Below are 25446 nucleotides of genomic sequence, written 5' to 3' on the forward strand. Positions count from 1 at the left end.
CATTAATATCACTCAACAATTAATAAACACAAGTACACCCAATTAAATCAAGTTCTTCAAATAAATGTCTTTCACATATAATTCTTCCAGATAACTCTCTTTCAAATATAATTTTCTCAAATAATTATTTTTCAAATATTATTCTTTCAATAAATATTTTCAAAAATAATTTTCTCAAATAAATATCTTTCAAATAAAAATTCTTTCATATAATACTTTCTAAGTAAAAATCCTTCCAAATAAATATTTTGAATATAATTCTTTCAATTAAAAAGTCACCATGTGACGATCTCATTTCATAATCATAAAAATATGGGTCTCAACCCATTTTCATATTTTTCGTAAACACGAGTCTCAGCCCATTTTCATATTTCCACGGCACCTCGTGCCCATAATTAAATCATCATATTTTCCCGGCACCTTGTGCCCTTATTTCATATCACAACTGTACGGACAATTCACGCGCCAATTATCATTATTATTTCATCACAGCACCTCGTGCCCACATTTCATATCACAACTGCACGGACAATTCACGTGCCAAATATTCTCATTATTTACTCGCGGCACCTCGTGCCCACATTTTATTTTATAATCCGCCTGGCAATAGCCGCAGGCTCTCAATTTCAATATAAATCAGATTATTATCAATTTACCAACAACAAGACAAGTTGCACAAGGTATAGAAATAAACACAAGAAAATCACAACATCACATGAAAATTATCAACCCCACATCATCACATATCGTCCCTGACAATAGCCACCCTTATCGCTCCGCCCAGACAATATCAATAGCCACCCTTATCGCTCCGCCCAGACAATATCAATAGCCACCCTTATCGCTCCTATAGCCACCCTTATCGCTCCGCCTAGACAATATTCCAACAAATACCACAACAGTAAAATGCCACCCTTATACCCACATAATATCAACGGGAAAATGCCACCCTTATCACCCCAAAATAATAACTCACACAACACAATAATTTACACGGAAAATTAACACGACAACATAATAAAATCAATTCATATCACAATTTGCCTAATGGCCACAACCAAATTTCAAAGATATAACAAATCAATTAATTTCACAACAAATAGCCCAAGGCTCCACACAATATATATAACACCCAAAAACAATCAATAGAGATAGAAATTACTCAGCATAAAGCAAAGCCTTTATTAATGCACATTTAGATAATTATATTAACACTTATTCTTAAGCTCGCTTAAATTAATTATTTGCATAAGAAAATTCATATTGGAATTAATTTTCAAGAAATATTAAACCAACAATACTCACAAAATTTCATAAATATTTCAAGTAACAATTACATCAAATTATCATTAAAAACAAATTCAACTATAAGGATTTAGGCATGGCAAACAGATGATTTAATAATTTTTCACAATTTCCCAATTTACTACACAGTAATGCCTAAGACTTTAATTCAATGAATTTTATACGTATAAGCCCGAGTACGTACTCGTCACCTCGCGTACACGGCTTTTCACATTTCACAAATGGCACATAAGACTCAATGCCTAAGGGATAATTCCCCCACTCGAGGTTAAGCAAGACACTTACCTCTTTGAAGTTATGCCGATATTCTAAAATCGCCTTCTTGCTTGAAATGACCTCCGGACAGCTCAAATCTATCCAAATTAATTTTATAACTCTATTAAAATTCATCAGAAATAATTCCGGATAATAATACGTCGACTTATAAATTTATTCCAAAAAGTCAACAAAGGTCAACACGGGGCCCGCCCCTCGGAACCCGATATTATTTTCATGAAACCCGAACACCCATTCCGATACGAGTTCAACCATACCAATTTTATTGAATTCCAATAACAACTCGACCTCCAAATCTTAAATTTTCGTTTTTGGAAGATTTTACAAAAATCTTGATTTCTTCCATTTAAATTCGAATTAAATGATGAATATAATCATAGATTCATGAAATATAATCACTTTAGGATATAGAATACTTACCCAAGTCAAAATCTTGAAGAACTCCTCCAAAATCACCCAAAAACCTAGCTCCAAAATCTCAATCAAAAAATGGCGAAATGACCATTTTTGGTCCTTAATATTCTGCCCAGTTTCGCACCTGCGGACTAATTTTCGCACCTGCGTACTCGCTTTTGTGAGTTAAATCTCGCTTCTGCGAAGGCCACTGCCAACAAATACATCGCACATGCGGAAATCCTTTCCGCTTCTGCGCATTCACAGGTGCGATGCAACATGCACATCTGCGCAAACAACCGCCTTTGCTCCTTCCTTTCCCGCTTCTGCGCTTCCACAGGTGCGGGATTTTCTTCGCACCTGCGACCACGGCCATACCCTTCTATCTTTGCTTCTGCGATGGCTTCTTCCCTTCTACGTGGTCGCACCCGCGCCCAAAATTTCGCAGGTGCGATTCCAACAGCTGCCGCCATTTTCCAGCAGCTTCTTCCAAGTCCGAATTGCTCCGTTAACCTTTCGAAATCCACCCAAGGCCCTCGGGACCTCAACCAATTATACCAACATGTCCCAAAATACAATACAAACTTAGTCGAGGCTTCAAACAACATCAAACAATGCCGGAATTACGAATCGCGCATCGAATCAAATTATAAGTTTTCAAATCTTCCAACTTCTATATTTTGTGCCGAAACATAACAAATCAATACGGAATGACTTCAAATTTTACACACAAGTCATAAATGACGAAATGGAGCTATTCAAATTTTCGAAATCGAAATCTGACCTCGTTATCAAAAATTCACCCTTCGGAAGAATTTTTCCAAAAATCTTCTATTTTTCAACTTTCACTAAATGTGTCGAATTGTCCTACGGACTTCCAAATCCAAATCCGAACATACGCCTAAGTTCAAAATCATCATACGAAACTATTGCCATCATCGAAATTTTATTCCGGGGTCGTTTGCTCAAAAGTCAACTCCCCGGTCAACTCTTTCCATTTAAGCTTCAAAATGAGAATTTTTCTTTAAATTAAATTTCAAATCTTCCGAAAACCAAACTCGACCACACACGCGGGTCATAATACATATTGTGAAGCTTTTCGAGACCTTAAGTCACTAGACGGGGCGTAATTTCTTAAAACGACAAGTCGGGTCGTTACAAGAACAAAGATAAAATTAATTAAAATATACAAGAAAAAGGAATTTATGTAAAGCAATTAACGTGGATAAAATACAACAATCTTTTGAATGCTAAAAATCAATACTATTACATTTATATAATACTTGACTTCAAAAGGATTAAAAATCGTTTGAACTTACAAAGATAATTCGTTTAGTTCAATTTGATATCGGTAGTATTATTACTTCTACTAAAGAAATAAGTAGAATGTTGAGAAATATGCAATGTGGTCGTTATAGACAATATATTTTGTGCATGTTCCATGTCTCTTTCGCTACTCTGTCATGACTAAAACTCGTGTTGTCGATATTGATATCTCTTTTGAAAGTGCAACATATTATTTCTTGTCAGAAAATATATTGCAACAAATATAGTCCTAAATTAGAGATTGTCTAGCCATGTATTTATTTTATTGTTATGCAAAACAAAAGAAAATCAAAATATTTTTGGATGTATTTAAAAGGATATTCTTCATTTTATGGTGGTAGAAGTTGATTTCCGGAGATATACACATCCTTGGGAGCACATTAGCCCAACATGGTTTCCCTCTCTATATATATACGACATCATTATCAAAATATTTATAGACAGACCAGCCTTTAAAGATGATACCCCTTTACTACAAGTTGTTCGTGGCCTTAGAGAAAAGTTTAGTACGATTCTAATTTTATAAATATAGTCAAATAATAAAATTTTAGTTGTATTCAAAGTTCTAGATATTAGATAAAAATTTAAATCGAAAATTAAAGCAATGTAATTCTAGATCAACTGTACTATTAGAATCCATTAACTATTACCGAAAATTTAGCTTAATGAATTTATGTGTCTCATTAGTACTTGATAGCGTTTAGGCTCTCATGTGACACTTTAAGTTTTTTCTTTCCTTTTGTTTTTCTCTCAAATAATATGGTTTCGATTTTGTTCAATTGTCAATTCCAAAATTTTCATCTTTAATTAAGTTAGAAATTTTAGTTCTTGCTTTGGGAAATATATGGTCAAAAAAATATTTTGGGACATCTCGAAAATATTAACTGGGAGCATTTTTCTTCTCCTTGTACAAAATATTCTTAAATCATGATCTCTCCATTTCAATTTATATAAACTTATTTGATTGAGTACGAAAGTTAAGAAAGAAATCAAGACTTTTAGAGTTTGTGATCTTAAATTAACATGTCAAGAAAGTTGTGTGGCTATAAGAGTTTTGGAACTTGTAATTTTATACATGACATAATATTTGTGTGATAGAAAAAGTTTATCATTAAAGGTAAAAATAAAAAATTAGAATTATATTACTTCTAAATATAAAAAGGAATCATTCCCTTTGAAACAAATAGAGTATTTTCTATCTCCTATCAAACTTGTTTTCCTTTTCAAATAAAAATAGAAAAAACATAAATTGAGATGAAGTAAATTCTAGTATAATTTAAAGTCGTGTCCACTTCTACAACTTGCTGCTTTGCAATTCTTGTCATACTACAGCACACCATACCGAACATAAAAAATAAAATTACAAAAGAGGCCAGCCTTTGAAGCTGATATTCCTTTACTGCAATGGTTTTTCATCGTCTTCAGAGAAAAGTTTAGTAGAATTCTTATTTCACAATTGTGAGCAACTAACAATTTTGTAATTGTATTCAAAGTCCTAGATACCTTATAATGTCACGACCCAATTTCCTATAAGTCGTGATGGCGTCCAACGTCGCCGCTAGGCAAGCCAACAGTGAACTAACTGTGTATTTATTCTTTTAACATTTTTGAAATAGTTGATTTTTAATTATTACATAAGTAAGAGATGAGAAAATTAATAAAATAAAACGTAACAAATTGTAAGATCAAGTGTAGTGAAATAAATATTCAAAAATCATTAAGTGTCTACTAGCAAAATTCCAAGACATGGTGTCATAAGTGTATGGGCTACTAGTATAATTGTGATGACTCGGACGGTCATCTCGAGAGTGGCCCGTTTCCCCATTTTCTGCTTCTATTGTGTTCCACAGCTGTTATATGACTTACCGGGTTGGTTGGTTCGGGTCTGGAGTGTGGTTAGAGTGGATTGAGACACTTAGTCTCTTAATTGGAAGCTTAAGCCTTAGGATTTTGACCGCAGTCGGAACTGTGTGAAGACGACTCTGGAATGGAGTTTCCTCGGTTCCGTTGGGTGATTTTGGACTTAGGAGCGCATCCGAAATATGATTTGGAGGTTCGTAGTAGAATTAGGCTTGAAATGGCAAAAGTCGAATTTTTAGAGATTTTGACCGGCAGTGGACTGTTTGAAATCGGGGTCGAATTCCGATTCCGGAAGTTGGAGTAGGTCCGTAATGTTGAATATGACTTGTGTGCAAAATTTGAGGTCAATTGGACGTGGTTTGATAGGTTTCGGTAACGGTTGTAGAAATTTGAAGTTTCAAGTTCATTAAATTTGGATTGGAGGGTGATTCGTATTTTTGTTGTTGTTTGATATGATTTGAGGGTTCGACTAAGTTCGTATGGTATTTTAGGACTGGTTGGTAGTTTGGTTGAGGTCCCGGAGGCCTCGGGTGAGTTTCGGATGCTTAACGGATCATTTAGGACTTGTGAAAGATAGTAGATTTTCTGGTTTTCCCAGTTGCTGGTTTCCTTCTTCGCGTTCGCGAGGGGTGTTCCGCGTTTGCAAAGAGGAGCTCGGGGCAGGAGGAAGATTGTTCTTCGCGTTCGCGAAAGGGGTTGTTAGGCAGTGCATCGCGAACGCGAGAAGGGCATCGTGTTCGCGTAGAGAAAGTTGAGCGGATGAGACCCCAGGCCTTTTTGCCTACGCGTTCGCGATGTTGGTCCCGCGTTCGCGTAGGGTTGAGCTGAGTGGTCTTCGCGTTCGTGACAAGGGTATTGCGTTCGCGAAGAAGGATTTGTCTGGGCAGATTATAAGATTTCAAAAACGAGGGTTTGGCCATTTTTATCAAAACTTGAGTTTGAGAGCTCGGATTTGGGCGAGATTTTGAGGGATTTTCAGAGACAACAATTGGGTAACGATTCTTCACTTGATTTTGGTTATATCCCACTAATCTATCACTAATTTCATCTTTTAATTTCTCATTTGGGTGGAAAATTTAGGGAAAATGGGAAGAAGTTTTTCAACTAAGATATTGGGTTTTGATTGAGATTTTGATATCGGATTTGGGTAATTTTGGTACGAGTGAACTCGTGAGTGAATGGGCTTTCGGGTTTTGTGATTTTTGTCGAATTTTCGAGATGTGGGCCCGGGGGAGGGGGTCGGGGTTGAGCCTATTTCGGATTTTGGCTTATAATTTCGTATTTTTCTTATGAAATTGATTCCTTTAGCCTATATTAATTATATCGTAATGCTTGTGGCTAGATTCGGGGGCATTTGGAGACTGATTCGAGGGACAAAGGCATTTCAGAGTAGGATTTTACGCGGTTTGAGGTAAGTAACAATTTTAAATTTAGTCCCGAGGGTATGAAACCCCAGATTTTGGTGTTATATAATTGTTTTGGAGGTGATGCACATGCTAGGTGACGGGCGTATGTGCGTGCACCGTGGGAATTGTGACTTGGTCTATTTCGTGAAACTGAGAAGTTGAATAAACTTGTTGTCAACTATATGCTCTTCATGTGTTATAGAAATTTGACTGTGAATCATGTTAGAGACCATAATTAGGCTATGTGTTGGTACTGTTGGGACCCACAGAGGCCGTGTTACATGTTGAATTACCTGCTAAATGCTATTTGTACTCAGTCTCAGTTTTATTCGCATATCATATATCAGTATCTATTATTCTTGTTGATACATCATATTATCGCTGTTTGAGCTGATTTTTCTGATTTCTGAGAGCCCGAGAGACCGGAGAGATTGCTGACTGAGTGAGGCCGAGGGCCTGATTGTGAGGATATTTATGGGATCGGGCTGCACGCCGCAGTATATTTTCATTGATTTATGCCATGATTTGGCTTGATATAGCGCTTGGGCTGAAAGAGCCCCTCCGGAGTTTGTACACACCCCTAGTGAGCGCAGGTACCTACTGAATGCGAGTGCTAAGTGACTGTGAGGAATGAGTGACTGTAAATAATGAGTGATTGTGAGGTTGGAGTGAATGGGAGGACTGAGTAATTGTTGCCCTGAGAGGTTGTATATGATTTCATTGTTGTCGCACATAGTTGCCATATATCACTGATTTTGGAAAAACTTCTGAAGGATACTTTTATCTGGTTTTTAACTTAATTTTGGCACGAATAAACTGATTTGACTTAATTTGCCGGATTTGAAAGCATGTCTACTTTTCTTGTTGAGACTACTGAAAATGAATTATAATTTTGTAGCTCGTCACTATCTTTCAGTTCCTTATTTATTATTGTTACTTACTGAGTTGGTTGTACTCACGCTACATCCTGCACTTCATGTGCAGATCCAGGTGTGTCCGGTCACAGAAGGACGTTGATCTCATGCGTGGTTGAGTATCGGAGATTCACGAGGTAGCTGCCGGCGTTCGCAGTTCTTGTCTCTCCTTTGTTGTTATCTTTCTTTTCTGTATTGGCATTTAGATACAGACTCTTGTGGACACTGTTTCTTAGACTGGTTGTTTAGATGCTCATGACTTGGTGACACCCCGGTGTTTGGGGCTATTTTTCCGCGTTGTATTTTGAGTTTAACTCATGTCTTTATGAAAACTCGGTTACATCAAGCTTTTGGTTTATTTTTGTGAAATATTTGAAGTATTTTGAAAAATCGGCTTGCCTAGTACCATCGATAGGCGCCATCATGCCAGGTTAGGGTCTTGGGTCGTGACAATAATACACAAAACACTAAACTACTGTGTGAAGTAAAGTAGACAGAAAGTAAATACAAAAGAAAGACTTCGGGTGCTGCAGAACGGGCTCGGAAGGCAGCTCACCACTAAGTCCCGATGTATTAGGAGTGCGTGCCGGGATGATGTCCAGATGCACCTGCCTCAGATCCTGCACAGTTACTGCAGAAGTGTAGTGTGAGTACATAAATAACATGTACCTAGTAAGTATCTAGTCTAACCTCGAAGAAGTAGTGACGAGGGGTCGACTTCGACACTTACTATGGGCTAACAATAAAATATCAAAATTCTAAATAAGCATGAGTAATGTAAACAACCATAATCTCCATAACAAGCGATAAATAAATATTTCGTTCACTAATAATAAATCCCAAGTAAATTTCCATCATTTAAATAATTGTAACCTCTCAAGCCAATTAAATCATATCAGGAAGATTAGGCTCCAAGTATTATTACACATGATTTATGCCGAGGTCGTACGGCCCGATTCAAAATATATATAGTGCACTGCCGGGGGTCGAACGGCACGAACCATAGATACATCTATTAACCTGCCGAGACGAACGACCCGCTCTCATGAGAGTAGAGGAAAGTTACCGCACTCGCGGAAGTACTTGTGACGCGAGTGAACATAGATTTCTCAAAGTTATTATAAAATTCTTCCATGCTTCCCCACACATAAGAAATTTAAACGGGAGACTTTAAATCTTAAAATCCTTAATCTCAGCTCTAGTTAAGATAATTAATATGCATGACCAACATAATAGAGCAAACAAAATATGGTGTAAGCCTAAGACTACCCGGACATCACATAGAATATAGCTACGTACGGACTCTCGTCACCTAGTGCGTATGTAGCTCCCCACACATATAATTCACAATAAAAATACACTTAAGGGTATGAGTTCCCTCTTACAAGGTTAAGCAAGAGACTTACCTCGTTTCAAAACTCACTTTCCGGTCTCGAATTCGCTCTAAAGCCTCAACTTGGTGCCGAGGAATCCAAAACTAGTCAAATGTTATATCATTTAATCAATACATGCTCAAAAGTTCATAATTTAACCATTTGAGTAGTTAACCAACCCCAAATGAAGGATTCCTAATATTCATCCTCGGGCCCACGTGCCCGGATTCCGAAAATTTTTGAAGAAAGTTATTACTCATAACCTCATTAACTCAAATATATAATTTTCACTCAATTCCATAACCATTTTCGTGGTTAAATCCCATTTTTATCAAAACCTAGGTTTTTCACCTAAATTCATGATTTTTCACAATTGTTACATGTTAAAACCTACCCATAATCTATGTTTTTAACTCACATTATATAGAAATTACTTACCTCAAAGTGCTAGGTGAAAACCCCTCTCCAAGAGCTCCAAAATCGCCCAAGAGATGAAAGAAAGTGAGCAAAAATAGCCTAAGTCCCGCATTAAATGGACCATTCTGCCTCCAGCTATTTCGCACTTGCGATCACTGGGCCGCATCTGCGGAACTAGGTCCGCTTCTGCAAAATTCCACAGGCCCAGCGTTGGCCGCTTCTGCGGACATGAGCCCGCTTCTGCGGTCAGGGAAGCGCATCTACGGCCTCCTCGCACCTGTGGCTCCTCATCACAGAAGCGAGTCCGCTTCTGCGCACTCCCCTTCGCTTCAGCGGACCACTGGCCAAATGCTCCCAAGGCTGCTTCTACGGCCAAATGCACGCATCTGCGGGCTTGTACCTGCGGCCAAAAGCTCGCAGGTGCGGGCACACCAGAACTGGTGCACCAACAGCCCTTTTTGAGTCCAAATTCAATCCGAGCATCATTCGGATTGCACCCGAGGCCCCCGAGGCCTTGCCCAAACATACCAACAAATCCGTAAACATGAAACGGACTTGCTCGAATCCCTGGAACACGGAAAACAATACCAAAACTAAGAATCACACCCCAAACCAAATCAATTCAACTTATGAATTTAAAGTTCTTTTAACTTGCTCCGAACGTGCCGAAGCCTACCTAAACTACTCGGAATGATACCAAATTTTGCGTGCAAGTCTTAAATCACCATAAGGAACTATTTCTAGGCTCGAAATTCCAAACGAACCTCGATAACACCAAAACCAACTCTAAACCAAATTTAAAGAACTTAAAAAACCTTCAAAGTGCCAACTATCAATATTAAGCGTCGAAACACTCCCGGGTCATCCAAAACCCGATCTGAACATACGCCCAAGTCCAAAATCATCATACGAACCTATTGGAACCGTCAAATTCCGGTTCCAAGGTCGTTTACTTAAAATGTTGACTAAAGTCAAACTTAGCCCTTTTTGCCATCCTTAAGGAACCAAGTGTTCCGATTTCAACCCGAACCCTTCTAAATCCCGAACTAACCACCCCCGCATGTCATAAAAAAGTAAAAGTACATACTGAGAGTCTTATTTAAGGGGACAAGGATCTAGAAAGTAAAACGACCGATCGGGTCGTTACAGATAAAATCTAATTTCACAATTGTAATCAAATAGTAATTTTAACTGAATTTAAAATCATAGTTATTGGATAGAATTTTGAATATGATAATTTTATTCGACGTGGAATTATTTTTAAAAAAATATTTTGGCTTTTTAAATCCTATTTCCATCTCATGTCCCTTTAAAATTTTCTTTGAAAATGACAAAGGAGAAGGAACTTATGCCTAAATAATCACAAAGTTCATATAAAATTGTGATTCAGTCTCATCTCAAACCAATTTTCCAAAACCTTAGGTCAAATTCTAAGTCTAATTGTGTCTTTAGAAATATTGCTAAGAAAAGTACCAAATTAAAAATGATTGAATAGATTTACATACATATCCTATATTTTTATCTATTTGATCATGCTCTACATTATCTCAAATTATGAAAGAGTAAGGTCCAATAACCCATGAGTGGTTTGTAGCACAAATATAGTAGTTTAATAAATTAATTATAACCACAAAACGGAACAATTAAAGAGGTGCAAGAATCTTCATACAAAAAGCTCTAATAAAAGGGGGAAAAATAAATACTAAATTTATCTTGGCAGGAGAAAAAGTGGGCTACTATCATCTAAACCATGCATAGTAGCGACAAGGAGTAGTCCAAATCGATATTGTAGATTTCACTATTTAGATAAAAATCAAACTCTCTATTCATTAACGTATTTTTTTTAATTCCTTAAAAGCTTTGAATCGCATGCTGACCTATTCGATCTAGAAATCAAGTTCTGAATGTGATTTACAATTAGGTGATTTTCAATCGGAAAAGAATTCCAATGTTAGGTTATTTACAATAATATTCTTAAATTATATAAATACTTAAGGTTATAAAAGTCGAATAACATTTCGGAGATATTTTATGTCACGATCCGAAATTTTCACCTTCGGGACCGTGATGGCGCATAACATTTTACTTGCTAGGCAAGCCAATGTTAGAATAATATTAGCCATTTTAAAAACATTCAGTTGACATGATAATAAATCAACCAAATATCTGGAATAAATATGAAATAGAAAATTTTCCTACAATCCCAAAATCGGTAGTACAAGTCACAAGCTCTACTGAGTTTACTAGAAAATCTCTAAATACAACTGTTCCAGAATAGAATCAACAGTGCAAGAAAATATCAGAAGGTGGCTCTGAGACCTACGAACGTGACAACAGGTATACCTTAAGTCTCTACAGCAATATCCGATCAATTAGTAAGATTATCAACAACACTGAGGTACCTGGATCTGCACAAAAAGATGTGCAGACACATAGCATGAGTACACTACAACGGTACCCGGTAAGTATCAAGCCTAACCTCGATAGAGTAGTGACGATGCCAGGTCAAGACACCTACCAGACATATAAACCTGTACAATATGTTACATAAAGCTAACAAGGAAAGAATATAAATATAAGGCCAATAATAAAAGAATTTCCAATTCAATTCAACAATGAAAACAATGATAACACGGATGGCATCGAGCAAACAATCAAGCAATCAAGCAACAACACAGTCAGAGTACAACTATAATATAAACACGACACGGCATCACCCAACGTGCTCTTACTCTCGTCCTTACTATGAAATGATGAATAATTTGAACACAATTAAATACAATTCCAATTTGAACATAGTAAAGTGTCTAATGAGTTATTAAGCTAATTTAGGATTTAAATAAGGTAAAATAGTGGATAGGTTGTACAAATAGGATATCAATTGAACTTAGTTTAAAAATATATGATATCCAATAAAATATTATATTTATACAAATAAGACATTCAATCAAATCTTAACGAGATAAATATGGGATTTATTAAAGTAATATGAAATAAAAAATTTCATGTAAATTACTCGACAATAAGATAATGAGTGAATTAGATATCAATTTGAGTAAAAATATAACCACCATTTAAATTAGTAAATCTCCGAATAAGATATGAGTTCTATTTTCTGTTTTAAAAAAGACATACAAGTAGAACAGCGTGAAAATTCTTTTCATTTAAATCTACTAAGTTTTCAACAACTTATCATATCACATATGATGCATGATTCACCCAAGAAGTCCATATTATTTCATTTTGAATATATTGACGGTTAATTAATTATGTTCAAAATATAATGAAGTGATTTAAGAAACCACAATAACATCCTAACATGGTATGCATCATGAGAATCATAATCGGAATTAACCTTAATAACATAATAATTTCATATTTGCATATCCATTGCGACGTGCAACCTGATCCTCCAATATATTCATATTAAATTCTACTGTGGCGTGCAACCCGATCCTCCAATATATTTATTTTTATTTAATTTCGTTGCGGCGTGTAACCCGATCCTCCAAAATATTCATTTTCATTTAATTCTGTTGCGGCGTGCAACCCGATCCTCCAATTTATTCATTTTTATTTAATTATGTTGCGGCGTGCAACCTGATCCTCCAATATATTTATTTTTATTTAATTTCGTTGCGGCCTGCAACCTGGTCCTCCAATATATTCATTTTTATTTAATTCCGTTGCGGCGTGCAACCTGCTCCTCCAACAATACAAATTAAACAACCAATTTATAACCAACTACGGTGTACTACAAAATCAAAAGGAAGAACGAGTCTACACAAAGAAGTCACAATTAATGAAAAAGCTACACGATAGCTCATGAAGTTAAATAGCAAGGTAATAACAATCCACAATTAAGGCACAGTTTATGAGCATCAATTAATAATTAAGGCATGTAACAGACAAAGCAGTAATTCAACAAGTGACTACAATCAACAATTAGCATATAAGGGTGAACTTGACAACAAGGATGGAATATGTGCTAACAATTTCAAGTAAAGTACGTACAAACAATTCTAACAACAAAAGATATAATCATGACACGATATTTACAAACAAGTGTATAAAAGGAGCCTAACGGTCCAAACCGATCAAATACGACATATAGGTCGTGTACTCACTCGTCACCTCGCGTACACGACCTTCATATAACACAAATGACACAATCATCTCAAATCCTAAGGGGTAGTTTCCCCCACACCCTCCCCCCCACAAAGTTAGACAAGACACTTACCTTAACGGAGTTAGGCCGATATTCCAACATAGCATTCTCACGTGAATTGACCTCCGGACGGCTCTAATCTTTCTTGAGCTTTCCTTACATTACTACAATATTTCGGAAATCCTAACAACTTCAATCTATTTAGAAACATAATAAAAGTGAACCATAATTAGGAAGATATGCATGGTTTCATCTCATTTGAGCATTTTATCAAATACTAGGTGTGCAAATTTGGTTACAAGGTTTTTCTACAAAATTTCCTTGACTCCACAACCCAATCCTTACTTATTTGAGCTCAACAATCTTCTCACAAACCTTATTGGTACAAGCATATATGCATAATACTCTTACACCTAAGAATCATACTCTCAATTACCCATCTTTTGCCCCAAACTCGAAATTGAAGACTAGGGGTTTGAATCTTACCTCTTAGATGAAGATCTTATGATTGGCTTCCTTGATTCTTGAAGATTGGTGCAAGATTGGATGATTAGAATGTTAGGTTACCTCATTTTCTCTCTAAAATGCTCTTACTTATCTCTAAAACCCTTGAAAAAACACCCCAAAATAAGTTCCAAAGGCTATTTATCAAAATAGGGTCGGGTTATGAAAATAGAAAAATTAACCCTCCGAACTCAGGTCTGCGGTCGCATAATGGACCGCACAATTGATATGCGGGTCGCACAATGCACCGCAAAACTGATGCCCAGAAATGGGCTTCACTGGACAGGTCTGCGACCATTTTGCGATTGCATAACCACTTCTGCGGCCCGCAGAATGATTCTGCGGTCGCAGAATTGGCCGCAAAATTTTATTTTGCGAGCCTTTAGTAATTTGGTCATAACTTCTTGTAGGAGTGTCCAAATGATGAACGATTTGAAGCGTTAGAAACTAGACTCAAAGAGACTTTAATTTTATAGGACATCCATCACATAAATCCTTATATGTATGTAGATACGATTATCTAAAGTTTGATCTTGTGCGTACCCCTTTGAAACTTTAGTCTATCGTGAAATTTCCAACTTGACTTAGACTTAGGGGTCTCCTTAAACCCCACATCACTTATAATATGCCTCGTACACTTATTATCATATCCAATTGATATCCATCATATTAATAGTCCTCGTCTGCACACAGAATAATATAATTAGCACACATCAACTTTCTAATTTTGCCAAAATGCGCTGAATTATTCTACGGACTACCAACTCTAATTCCGGACGTACGCCTAAGTCCGAAATCACCATACGAAGCTATTGGAACCATCAAAGTTCCAGTCCGAGGTCGTTTGCACAAAAGTCAAACTCCGGTCAACTCATTTAAGCTTCCAAAACAAGAATATATTGTTCTTTCAATTAAATCTCGAATCATCCGAAAATCAAACTCGACCGCGCGCGCAAGTCATAATACACATTACGAAGCTGCTCGAGATCTTAAGCCGCTGAACGGAATGCTAATTCTTAAAACGACAAATCGGGTCATTACATTTTAGTCGTTCAACATTTAGCCTAAAATATTCGTGCTTTTATAATAAATTAGTTTCTATGTACGTGCGTTGCACATAGATTTTTAATCGATTATATATGAAAAATAATAAATTAAATTTATTAAAAATTATATATAAGAAAAAATGGACTTTTTAAAGCAGTTGATGTGAAAAAATAACTGCAACCATTGAAATATTAAAAAATTTGTTGTTACATAACATTACACTTGAATTCGAAATAATTGAATATCATTTGAAGTTGTAAAACTGATCAATTTAGTAAAGATAGATATAATTTGTGTTTATAATGCTGATGTTTGCAATGTGGTCGTATATCACGTAATACTTCTATCTTCTTTGTAAACGGCGCGTTCGGTGTTTAGTCCCCTCTATCACTTCACATATATCTCTTAATAATCATTATAAAGATATATAAGAAAAAACATATTTTCTTCCTCCAACTTTAGATTAAACATCATTTTTTTCTAACTCTAAACAATAGGCATTTTTTCATGTTATTTCTCAAAATATGTCAATTAACCAACTATTAAAAAAAAAACCTTAATGTCAATTAATTGTTGATTTTTAATTATTAAGGCAACATCACTTTACCCTTTCGACATCTATATATCATGTGCAAATTTTTGTTACTAAAAGGAGTTGATTTCATGCTGCTAATGAATATATCAAAGACGATACTCTGCTAACTAACTTTACTTCTTAGTTATTTATATGAACAAAATGGGTGAAGAAAACTTCTATGACCGTATGAAAATATTTGGTAAAATCGATCATAAGAACTTGCTTCATGTTGTGACTTTTTCTATTGCAAACTATTTTCTCTTTTTTCTTCTTCTTCTTCTTCTTCTTCTTCTTCTTCTTTTTCATCTATATTTTTTTTCTTTTCTCCCGCTTATGATATTAAGATTTTATTTTTATTAAGTTGGTCTCTATTAATATCACGAATAATTAAATTATTTTTTAAATATTAGTTCTCACTTCTCCAGGAACAGTGACCTTGTGATGGAATTTCACAAGATATCCATTGAAGGTATCAAAAGTGACTTTCGGAATCGTTTGGCACAAGAAACGAGGCAGAACAATTCGGCAGAAACTTATAATATCGAGAGTTTGTTCATTTGGTCATATTTGAGTTGGGGAGCTTAGATTTGGGCGATTTTGGAGGCGATTTTCACCACATGGATTGGGGTAAGTGTTCTACTCAGTTTTGGTTATATTTCATGAATCCATCTTCGTTTTTGGCATTTGATTGATGATTTCAAGAGAGAAATTGGAGGATTTTGTCTAAAATTTCATAAAGTGATTTTTTGAGTTTTGAACATCGATTCGGAGTCGGATTTGAATAAAACTAGCATGGTTGGACTCGTAATTGAATGAGTTATCGGATTTTGTGAATTTTGTCAGGTTCCGAGGTGCGGGCCCGGGTTTGACTTTTTGGTTGACTTTGGGCTTTTGATTAAAGATTCAACCTTTATCGATTGTGATTGTTTCCTTTGGTATTATTTCATGTATTTGAGTTGTTTTTGGTTGGTTTCGAGCCGTTCGAAGGTTGATGCGCGCGGGATGGCATTTTTGGAGCATCGTTTGGCTTGCTCGGTATTGGATTTGGCTTGTTCGAGGTAAGTAACATTTCTAAACTTGGTGCCGAAGGTATGAACCCCTGAGTATACGTGATATATGTTTGGTGTTGAGGTGACGCACATGTTGGGTGACGGGTGTGTGAGCGTGCACCGTGTGAATTATGAATCGATTGATTATGGTACTGTGTAGTGACGTAATGTTGTTTCTATTCATGAAATTTCTACGTGTGCGTTGCACGTAAATTTTCAGTCAATTATTTATGTGACAGAACAAGAAACTAAATTTATTACAAAATTATATACAAGAAGAAAGAATCCTTGTAAAACAATTGATATGGATGCAACGCAAAAATGTAAATCAGTTGTCTATTGGTTAGAGGTGTGTATTTTTATTCATGTATAATTGGTATGGCGTTGTAAATTCAGCAATAAGGACACTTGATTGGTATTATAATTCCATATAAATTAGGAAGAAGTTTTTGATTTTATAATATTATCCAACCAAATAATTTATCTTTATTGAAACATGAGATAATCGGTTCTTTTTAATTATAAAATTTAATAATTGTGAATTCGCATGTAAGATATTTATTACTTGTGCACGAGATGCCATCGTTCATACTTGAAATTGGAAAGGCTTGGAATTCTCTCATAGATGTAATCAAATCTAAAGTTACTTGATTTATATTTGATTCATACCAAAATTAGAAGCGAAACAACTTTGTAGGAGTTTACGGTCGGCGGTTTGCTGCATGTTTGACTCATATTATAATTAGAACAAAAGCTATAGTTTAAATTGAAAATGAATTTTGGGTAGTATTACAATTATATTCATTGTTAACTAGCTTCATTAAGCAAATATTTAGTTGTTTAAGGGCATAAAGTCTATCAATATTTTGAAAAATATTTTTGTCTATCAACATTTAACATAGAATATTCGTGCTTTTAAAATATTATAGACAGATAAATATAGATAGAGATATAGATTGTATAAATATTATAAACTCATTTCAATTGGATATGTACAAAGTTCAATAATCTGTTTCTTAAAATAAAAAATAAAAAAGTATAATATATAGTCCAAACCAACTTATTAGTAAAGTTTTGACATAATCAGAGGATAAACTTGAGCTAAATATTCTAGAATTACATAATTTGCGATTAAAGTTGTAAAATCACGTTGAAAATGTAGCAATACATAGGGTTTTTGTGATAAAAATTATTTATTTTAATTAGGCCAAAATGATTCAGGCATATAAAATTACATTTCTTTAGATTAATATTTATTATAACGGTGAAAACAAATGAAAAGTTGTCATCATCCCCCTTCCATGGACTTTTGTTTTTTGTTAAAAATTATCATGTCATTATCATAAAATTTTATATCTAAGAACTATAAATTTTTAACCACACATTTATCATTTTATACTACCTAATTTTTTTTAAGGTGGTTCAATTTTTGGGTTAAAGGATCTAGAGCTTACAATCATGTAAATTGAACTTTTAGGATCAAAGTAATGAATTGGTGTTTTTGTAATGATTTTAGTACGATGGGATACATAACAAAACTAAAAAAATAAGTGTCCTTAATTCATCTTTAGAGAGAAAACCTCTCGCAACAACACAGACAGTACTGAAGCCAATGTTACAAATACAAACACTAATGAAGTTGTATTCTCCTTCACAACTTCATCCTGATAAAAATGTTGGCTTTTCATAACCCAGAGTGTTGCATTGCTTTTCTAACCATAGGTGAACGTAGATTTGACAATAAAACGAGCAAAAGTTCTCACCAAAATTATTTCTTTAAAGAGATAATTCGACGTTAACAAAAATTATCGTAATAATAGTTTTCCTAATAATTAGGACGTTAAAGTCTAAGTTGATTTAGCAAAGACGCATCTAAACCAACTCAAATAGTCATTGATAAACTTCTAGCTTCTATGAACAACTTCAACTGTTATATTCCCAATAGCCATACTACTGATAAATTTACCCCCTCTTTCACGTAATAAACCAATTAATACACCAATACGAATATATAAGCAATCAGTTATATTAAATACAATTAAATCATCTACTCCTACTTTCTTTCCCTTAAAATTACAATTAGTCATTAACTACAACTTTGATTAAATATAATTAACTACGGTACATTTTCTCTCAAGATAAGTTCGGTAGATGGAACATATTACTTTGTATATAATTTTAGAAAATATTTTGAAAATACTTTTTCTTTTAAGGCAAACGCCGTCGTTCCGGATTATGACATGTTACGAAAGGTTCTCCACACGCGAACGTATTTCTCTGAGAACTTCGTCCCGTTGATGTCGATCTTCCATGGTGTCTCTGACAACGTGGCTACTTGCTGTTGCGACTGTGCCCTGATTAAGACTAATGCATTATAGAGGTTTCTTAAGGTTATGACCGAACCCTTTCAGGTTGCCTACGTATCCAAATGGAATCAGGTTTGAACGTAGTTCTTGGGACAATGACGAAATGTGATGAAACGACCGAGCCTAACAAAGCCGCCTACGTATACAAAACGGAATTAAGTCGGAGCGTAGTTCAATTACAATAGATGCAAAATGATGAGATTAAGAAATGAAAATGGCCGAGTCTGACTCAGACAACCTACGTATCCAAGTGGAATCAGGCCAGAACGTAGTTCAATTATAAAAGATGACTGAATTCGATGAGGGTTGCCTACGTATTCCTTTCTGAGAAAATCAAGTCGGCGTAGTTCCTGAACATACAAAAAATGACATTTGGTTTTACTATTACAAGATAAAGGGGGGAGAGAAACCGAACCCTATGTGGGTTGCCTACGTATCCCTCCGTGGGAAGTCAGGTTGAATGTAGTTTTGTTACATTAAAAATCCTAATTCTATCTGTCTTCAGACATAATATCTCTTGATTGTATCCGAGTTGATTGGCTTCGTGCGGAATCTTCCATCCATTTTTGCTATGATTAGGGCTCTACCAGACAGTGCTCTGTGGACCACGTAAAGAACTTGCCAGTTCGGTGCAAACTTCCCTATAGCTTCTTCTTAATGGAGAAAGATTTTCTTCATAACTAACTGCCCCGGCGTGAATCGACGAGGCTTCACTCTTTTGTTAAATGCACTAGCCATCCTATTATGGTATAGCTGGCCATGACATACTGCATCCATTCTTTTCTTATCAATGAGCATGAGCTGTTCTTGCCTGACGCATACCCACTCTGCATCATCCAATTTTGCTTCTTGAATGACTCTTAAAGATGGTATTTCAACCTGTGCGGGTATCACTGCTTCGGTGTCATATACCAACATGTATGGCGTTGCCCCAGTAGATATTCTCATGGTAGTCCGGTAAACTAATAAAGCGAAAGGTAAATTCTCGTGCTATTGTCTGTGACTGTTCATTATCTTTCACAGAATCCTCTTGATATTCTTGTTAGCTGCCTCGACTGCCCCATTCATTTGTGGTCTGTAGGCTGTCGAATTGTGGTGGACGATTATGAAATTCTCGCAGATTTCCCTCATGAGGTCGCTATTGAGGTTAGCGGCATTGTTAGTGATAATAGATTCTGGTTTCCCAAATCCGCAAATGATGTTGTTCCGGACAAAATCTGCCACTACCTTCTTTGTGACGGCCTAGTAAGTAGATGTCTCGACCCATTTGGTGAAATAGTCGATGGCTACCAAAATGAAACGATGTCTGTTTAATGCTACATGCTCTATGGGTCCTATCACGTCCATGCCCCAAGCGGCGAAAGGCCAGGGTGAACCCATTACATTTAACTCATTTGGCGGAACTCGGATGAAGTCTCCGTGGATCTGGAACTGGGGACACTTCTGCACATAGCAGATATTGTCGCTTTCCATAGTCATCCAAAAGTATCCAGCTCTCAAAAACTTTCTTGGCTAATGTGAACCCTTTTATATGGGGTCCGCACGTCTCCGTGTGTATTTCTTCCAACAGTCCGGTTGCTTCGGCGACGTCTACACATCTCAGCAAACCTAAATCTAGGGTCCTCCTATACAAGACTTCCCCGTTGAGGAAAAAGTGGTTTGCCAACCTTCTGAGGGCTCGCTTTTGACTATTAGTAGCATTTTCTGGGTACTCCTGGGTCAAAAGGAACTTCTTGATGTCGTGATACCAAGGTTTACCATCCGGTTCTTCATTCACATGGAAGCAATAGGCGTGTTAATCCTTGATTTCTATCTCGATACAGTTGATATAGTTCTTTTCTGGATGCTGAATCATGGATGATAAGGTCGCAAGGGCGTCGGCGAACTCATACTGAATTTTGGGGACGTGCTTGAACTCAATCTTTGTGAACTTCTTGCACAGCTCCTTCATGCAGTGCAGGTACGGCAGTATCTTGACATTCTTGGTTGACCATTCTCCTTGGACTTGGTGGATCAGCAAATCGGAATCTCCTATGACCAAAAGATCCTTGATGTTCATGTCGATTGCCATTCTGATTCCAAGGATGCATGCCTCGTATTCAGCAATATTATTGGTACAAGGGAATCTTATCTTTGCCGATGCTGGATAGTGTTGTCCCGATTCCGAAATCAGGACTGCCCCAATCCCGACTCCTTTGAAGTTTGCTGCTCCATCGAAAAATATTCTCCACCTAGGGTATAATTCTGCAATATCTTCCCCGGCAAATAGTACTTCATCATTGGGGAAATACGTGGTAAGTGGTTCGTAATCCCCATCCACTGGATTCTCGGAGAGGTGGTCGGCTAAAGCTTGTCCTTTGATAACCTTCTGAGTTATGTACACAATGTCAAATTTGCTGAGGAGAATTTGCCATTTAGCTAGCTTTCCACTAGGCATTGGCTTCTGAAAAATATACTTGAGTGGGTCGAGCCGAGATATCAGATGTGTGGTGTATGCCGACATGTAATGCCTTAACTTTTGAGCAATCCAAGTCAGAGCACAACAAGTGCATTCTATCAAAGTGTACTTGGCCTCGCACGGTGTGAACTTCTTGCTTAAGTAGTAGATGGCCTGCTCCTTTCTCCCAGATTCGTCGTGTTGCCCCAACACACAGCCGAAGGCATTGTCCAAGACTGACAAATAGAGCAACAATGGTTTCCCTGGTTCAGGGGGTACAACACTGGCGGGTTTGAAAAATACTCTTTGATTCTGTCGAAGGCTTTCTGACACTCCTCCGTCCATTTCGTGGTAGTATCCTTCTTTAGCAACTTAAAAATGGGTTCGCAGATTACCGTGGACTGGGCTATGAAATGACTGATATAATTCAATCTTTCTAATAAACTCATGACATCTTTCTTGCTCTTTGGTGGTGGTAATTCTTGGATGACTTTGATTTTTGATGGGTCCAGTTCTATCCTTTTACTGCTTACAATAAAACCCAATAGTTTTCCAGTGGGGAGTCTGAACGCGCACTTGCTGGATTCAACTCAAATTGTACCTTCACAGGTGTTCGAAAAATTTCCTCAAGTCGTCCAAGTGCTCTGAACTCTTTCAAGATTTTATGATGACATCATCCACATATACTTCGATCTCCTTATGAATCATGTCGTGAAAGAGGGTCGTCATGGCCCTCATGTAGGTGGCGCCTGTATTCTTGAGACCAAACCTCATAACCCTATAATAGTAGACTCCCCAAGGAGTGGTGAAAGCTGTCTTCTCTGCGTCTTCCTCGTGCATTAGAATTTGGCGGTATCCAGCAAAACAATCCACAAATGACTACAGTTCTTGCTTTGCACAGTTGTTGAGAGAATGTAGATGTTTTGGTAAGGGGAAATTGTCCTTTGGACTAGCTTTGTTGAGATCTCGATAATCCACACATATTCTGATCATCCCGTCCTTCTTGGGAACTGGGACGATGTTGGTCAACCATCTTGGATAGTTGGTGACCCTCACCACATTTGCTTCTATTTATTTGGTCACCTCTTCCTTTATCCTTAGACTTAAATCAGGTTTGAACTTTTTGGGTTTCTGCTTGACCGGCGGTCTGGTAGGGTCAGTGAGTAGTCGATGCGAAACAATGTCGGTGCTTAATCTTGGCATGTCATCATAGGACCACACGAACACGTCAACGTACTATCGGAGGAGCTTAATCATTTTTTTCCTTCTGCTCGGCTTCTAGGTGAATGCTGATTCTGGTTTCTTTCACGTCTTATTCGCTTCCAAGATTGACTACCTCTGTTTCTTCGAGGTTGGGCTTCTTATAACTCTCTAGTTGTTCGATCTCCTGCGGGAGATTGTCTGGCATCATACTCTCATCATATTCCTCGTAATCCGGATCATTGCGCTCAGCGGTTTCGTTACATATCATAATCGCGAAACGCGATTTTTATCGGTTTGATTACTGAAAAGAAAAGCTAGGTATAAATAAAGCAGTAAAATAAATTGCGGTATTTATGAAAATAATTCTTTTATTTCATCAAAAGGGGAACGTCTTAAGCGTTCACAAGAGGCAAATAACAAAAAGGTACAGACACGGTACATGCGTCAATTGACCGTGATCTTTCAAAAGAAAACTTTTACAGTTCCATACTACCAAGACTCTCAGCGAACCAAAGATGGACTGGCTGTCCAATTCTGCAGCTCTTCCCCTGGTTCAGCATTCCTGATAGTCGGTGTCTTGATGTCAGTTCCTTCACAACATTCTTCAATCATATTCACGAATAACTTCCCCATCTCTTCGATGATATCATCTTCAGGTGTTGAACTCTGTCCCGAACTTGCAACATGCTCTGGCAAAAAAACATTTTTCCCAGAGCTAACAATGCGAGTTTTCCTTTCTGGAGGTTGATATCCTATGCCAGCCCTTTCTTTCTGCCCATTGTGTTCAATTGGCTCTATGATCCCATCTGACTTGGCTCCCAACCCTATTCCTGGCCTGTATCCATATTTCATCATCTTCCTCATGGCCATCTTGGATCTGTATGGCGATTGCATTCCAAGATTCTGTTCAGTCTTCTCCTCCTCAGTAGTATGCATGATTTCTATAATGTGGAAGGCGACTCCGTCTAGCCCCTCAATGAATGGGACAACATACCCCAAATAGGCGGAGGGACCCCACTCGCCGTGGACCACGATCTCCTGGCATCCCCACTCAAATTTTATGCATTGGTGCAAGGTAGACGGGCATGGCCCCTGCCATAACAGTAAATGGTAAGAAGAGGAGATGTCCATCACTTGAAATAGCACTGGAAAGTCGACTGGCCCGATTTGCAAGGCTAAATAAATTTCTCCAATAACGTCCTTTTATGAATCGTCAAAGGCTCTCACCCTTACATGACTTTCCTTAACCTCCCTCAAATGAATTCCCAACTCCCACAGGGTGGAGAGCGGGCAATTGTTGACTCCTGATCCACCATCGACCAACAGTCAAGATACCACTTTGTCCCCGTATTTGACAGTGATGTGAAGAGCCTTGTTATGACTTGCGCCTTCGACATGAAGTTCGTCTCTTCTGAAAGTGATCATGTTTGCTTCTACCATTTTCCCAATTGTCGCGGCTAACGCCTCGCTAGTGGTGTTACTTGGTACACTTACCCCACTTACCACTTTCAACAAAGCATCCTTACGGCTATCCGAACTCATTAATAGATCCATGATGTATATCTGTGCTGGAGTTTTCTTCAAATGTTCTTCCACGAAATACTCTTTGCTTGACATTCTCTTCCAGAACTCAGCATCTTCTGGGTTTGTTATGTTCCTCCTTGGAATTTGTTCTCTCCCTGGATTTACTCGATTGACCTTTTTAGGGGCGTAGCTTCTCTCAGACCTAGTCATACCATGGGCTGTGGCAGAGTCTGTCATTTTGGCCTTTCTGTTTTGCTGATAGGTCCATGAGACGGTTTTGTATTACCGATCTTCTTCACCCTGAGTAGCATCGGCAGGTTGCTGCGGATAAGTTTGAACCGTCACTGTAGGCTTTAGTTGGACCGTAATGATGGGAGCCTTTTGAGAAGGGATTCATGTGGCTTCTGCATTTCCGATAGTGACAATAGTTCCTTTCAGGTCATATTCTTCGTCTAATGTGATCATGTTAGCTCCCTAGTTTTGATGATTTGGCAATGGGTTGCGATTCACATTAGGTGGTGGTGGAGTGCACTGGATAGCTCCGTTCTTGATCAAGGTTTCAATTTTATTTTTCAACTTGAAACAGTCTTCAGTATCATGCCCCGGCACATTGGAATAATACACGCATCTCTTAGTGGCATCAAAATATTTGGAGGGATGTTCAGGAATCCTTCCCTCGATTGAGTGTATCAATCCTGCTCTTCTCAGTACTTCAAATAATTAGGCCAGAGGCTCAGCAATCGGGGTATAGGTTGTGGGACCTCTTTCTTCAAAGTTGGGACGAGGACGTGGTGCATACACAGGTCGGTTTTGGTGAGTGGTGGTTTGGACAGAGAATATGGCCGTTGTGGGTTTTGGTTATTGTTGGCTCGATGAGGGTTGTATTGTGATTGAGGGTGGTAGTATGGTTGAGTATTATAGACTGGAACACAAGTAGGTGGTGGTGAGTGGTTGTTTAGGGAGTACGAGGTGCTTCAATGAGATGGGTTAGTTTGATAGTAGGGGACGACTGCTGAGACCTCCTCTTTCTTTTTCTTTCTGCTACCGATCAATCCTGACTGGATGGCCTTGCTGGCTGCTTGCAGTGCTGCCATAGATTGCACCTTGCTAGATTTTATGCCCTATTATAAGAAATCTCCCATCTTAACCAGCTCGGGGAACTTTTGACCCATCATTCCCATCATCTTTTCAAAGTATATTCCCTCTTAGGCTCGGATGAAGTACTTGGTTAGTTCACTATTGTCCAGCGGTGGTTGTGCCCTGGCAGCCTCTGTCCTCCACTGTCGTGCATATTCTTGAAA

The 25446-nt window shown here is 37.4% G+C and overlaps 1 protein-coding gene across 1 annotated transcript; it reads right to left on the reverse strand.

The window, feature by feature from the left end:
* Positions 1 to 20776: 20776 nt before the first annotated feature.
* Positions 20777 to 21418, reverse strand: LOC142167223 (uncharacterized). Its single transcript, XM_075227381.1, has one exon. It carries the CDS (start codon positions 21416 to 21418, stop codon positions 20777 to 20779), a length of 642 nt encoding a protein of 213 aa, XP_075083482.1.
* Positions 21419 to 25446: the final 4028 nt, after the last annotated feature.

This window comes from Nicotiana tabacum, chromosome 12 (genome assembly GCF_000715075.1).
Source record: "Nicotiana tabacum cultivar K326 chromosome 12, ASM71507v2, whole genome shotgun sequence".
Taxonomy (NCBI): Eukaryota; Viridiplantae; Streptophyta; class Magnoliopsida; order Solanales; family Solanaceae; genus Nicotiana; species Nicotiana tabacum.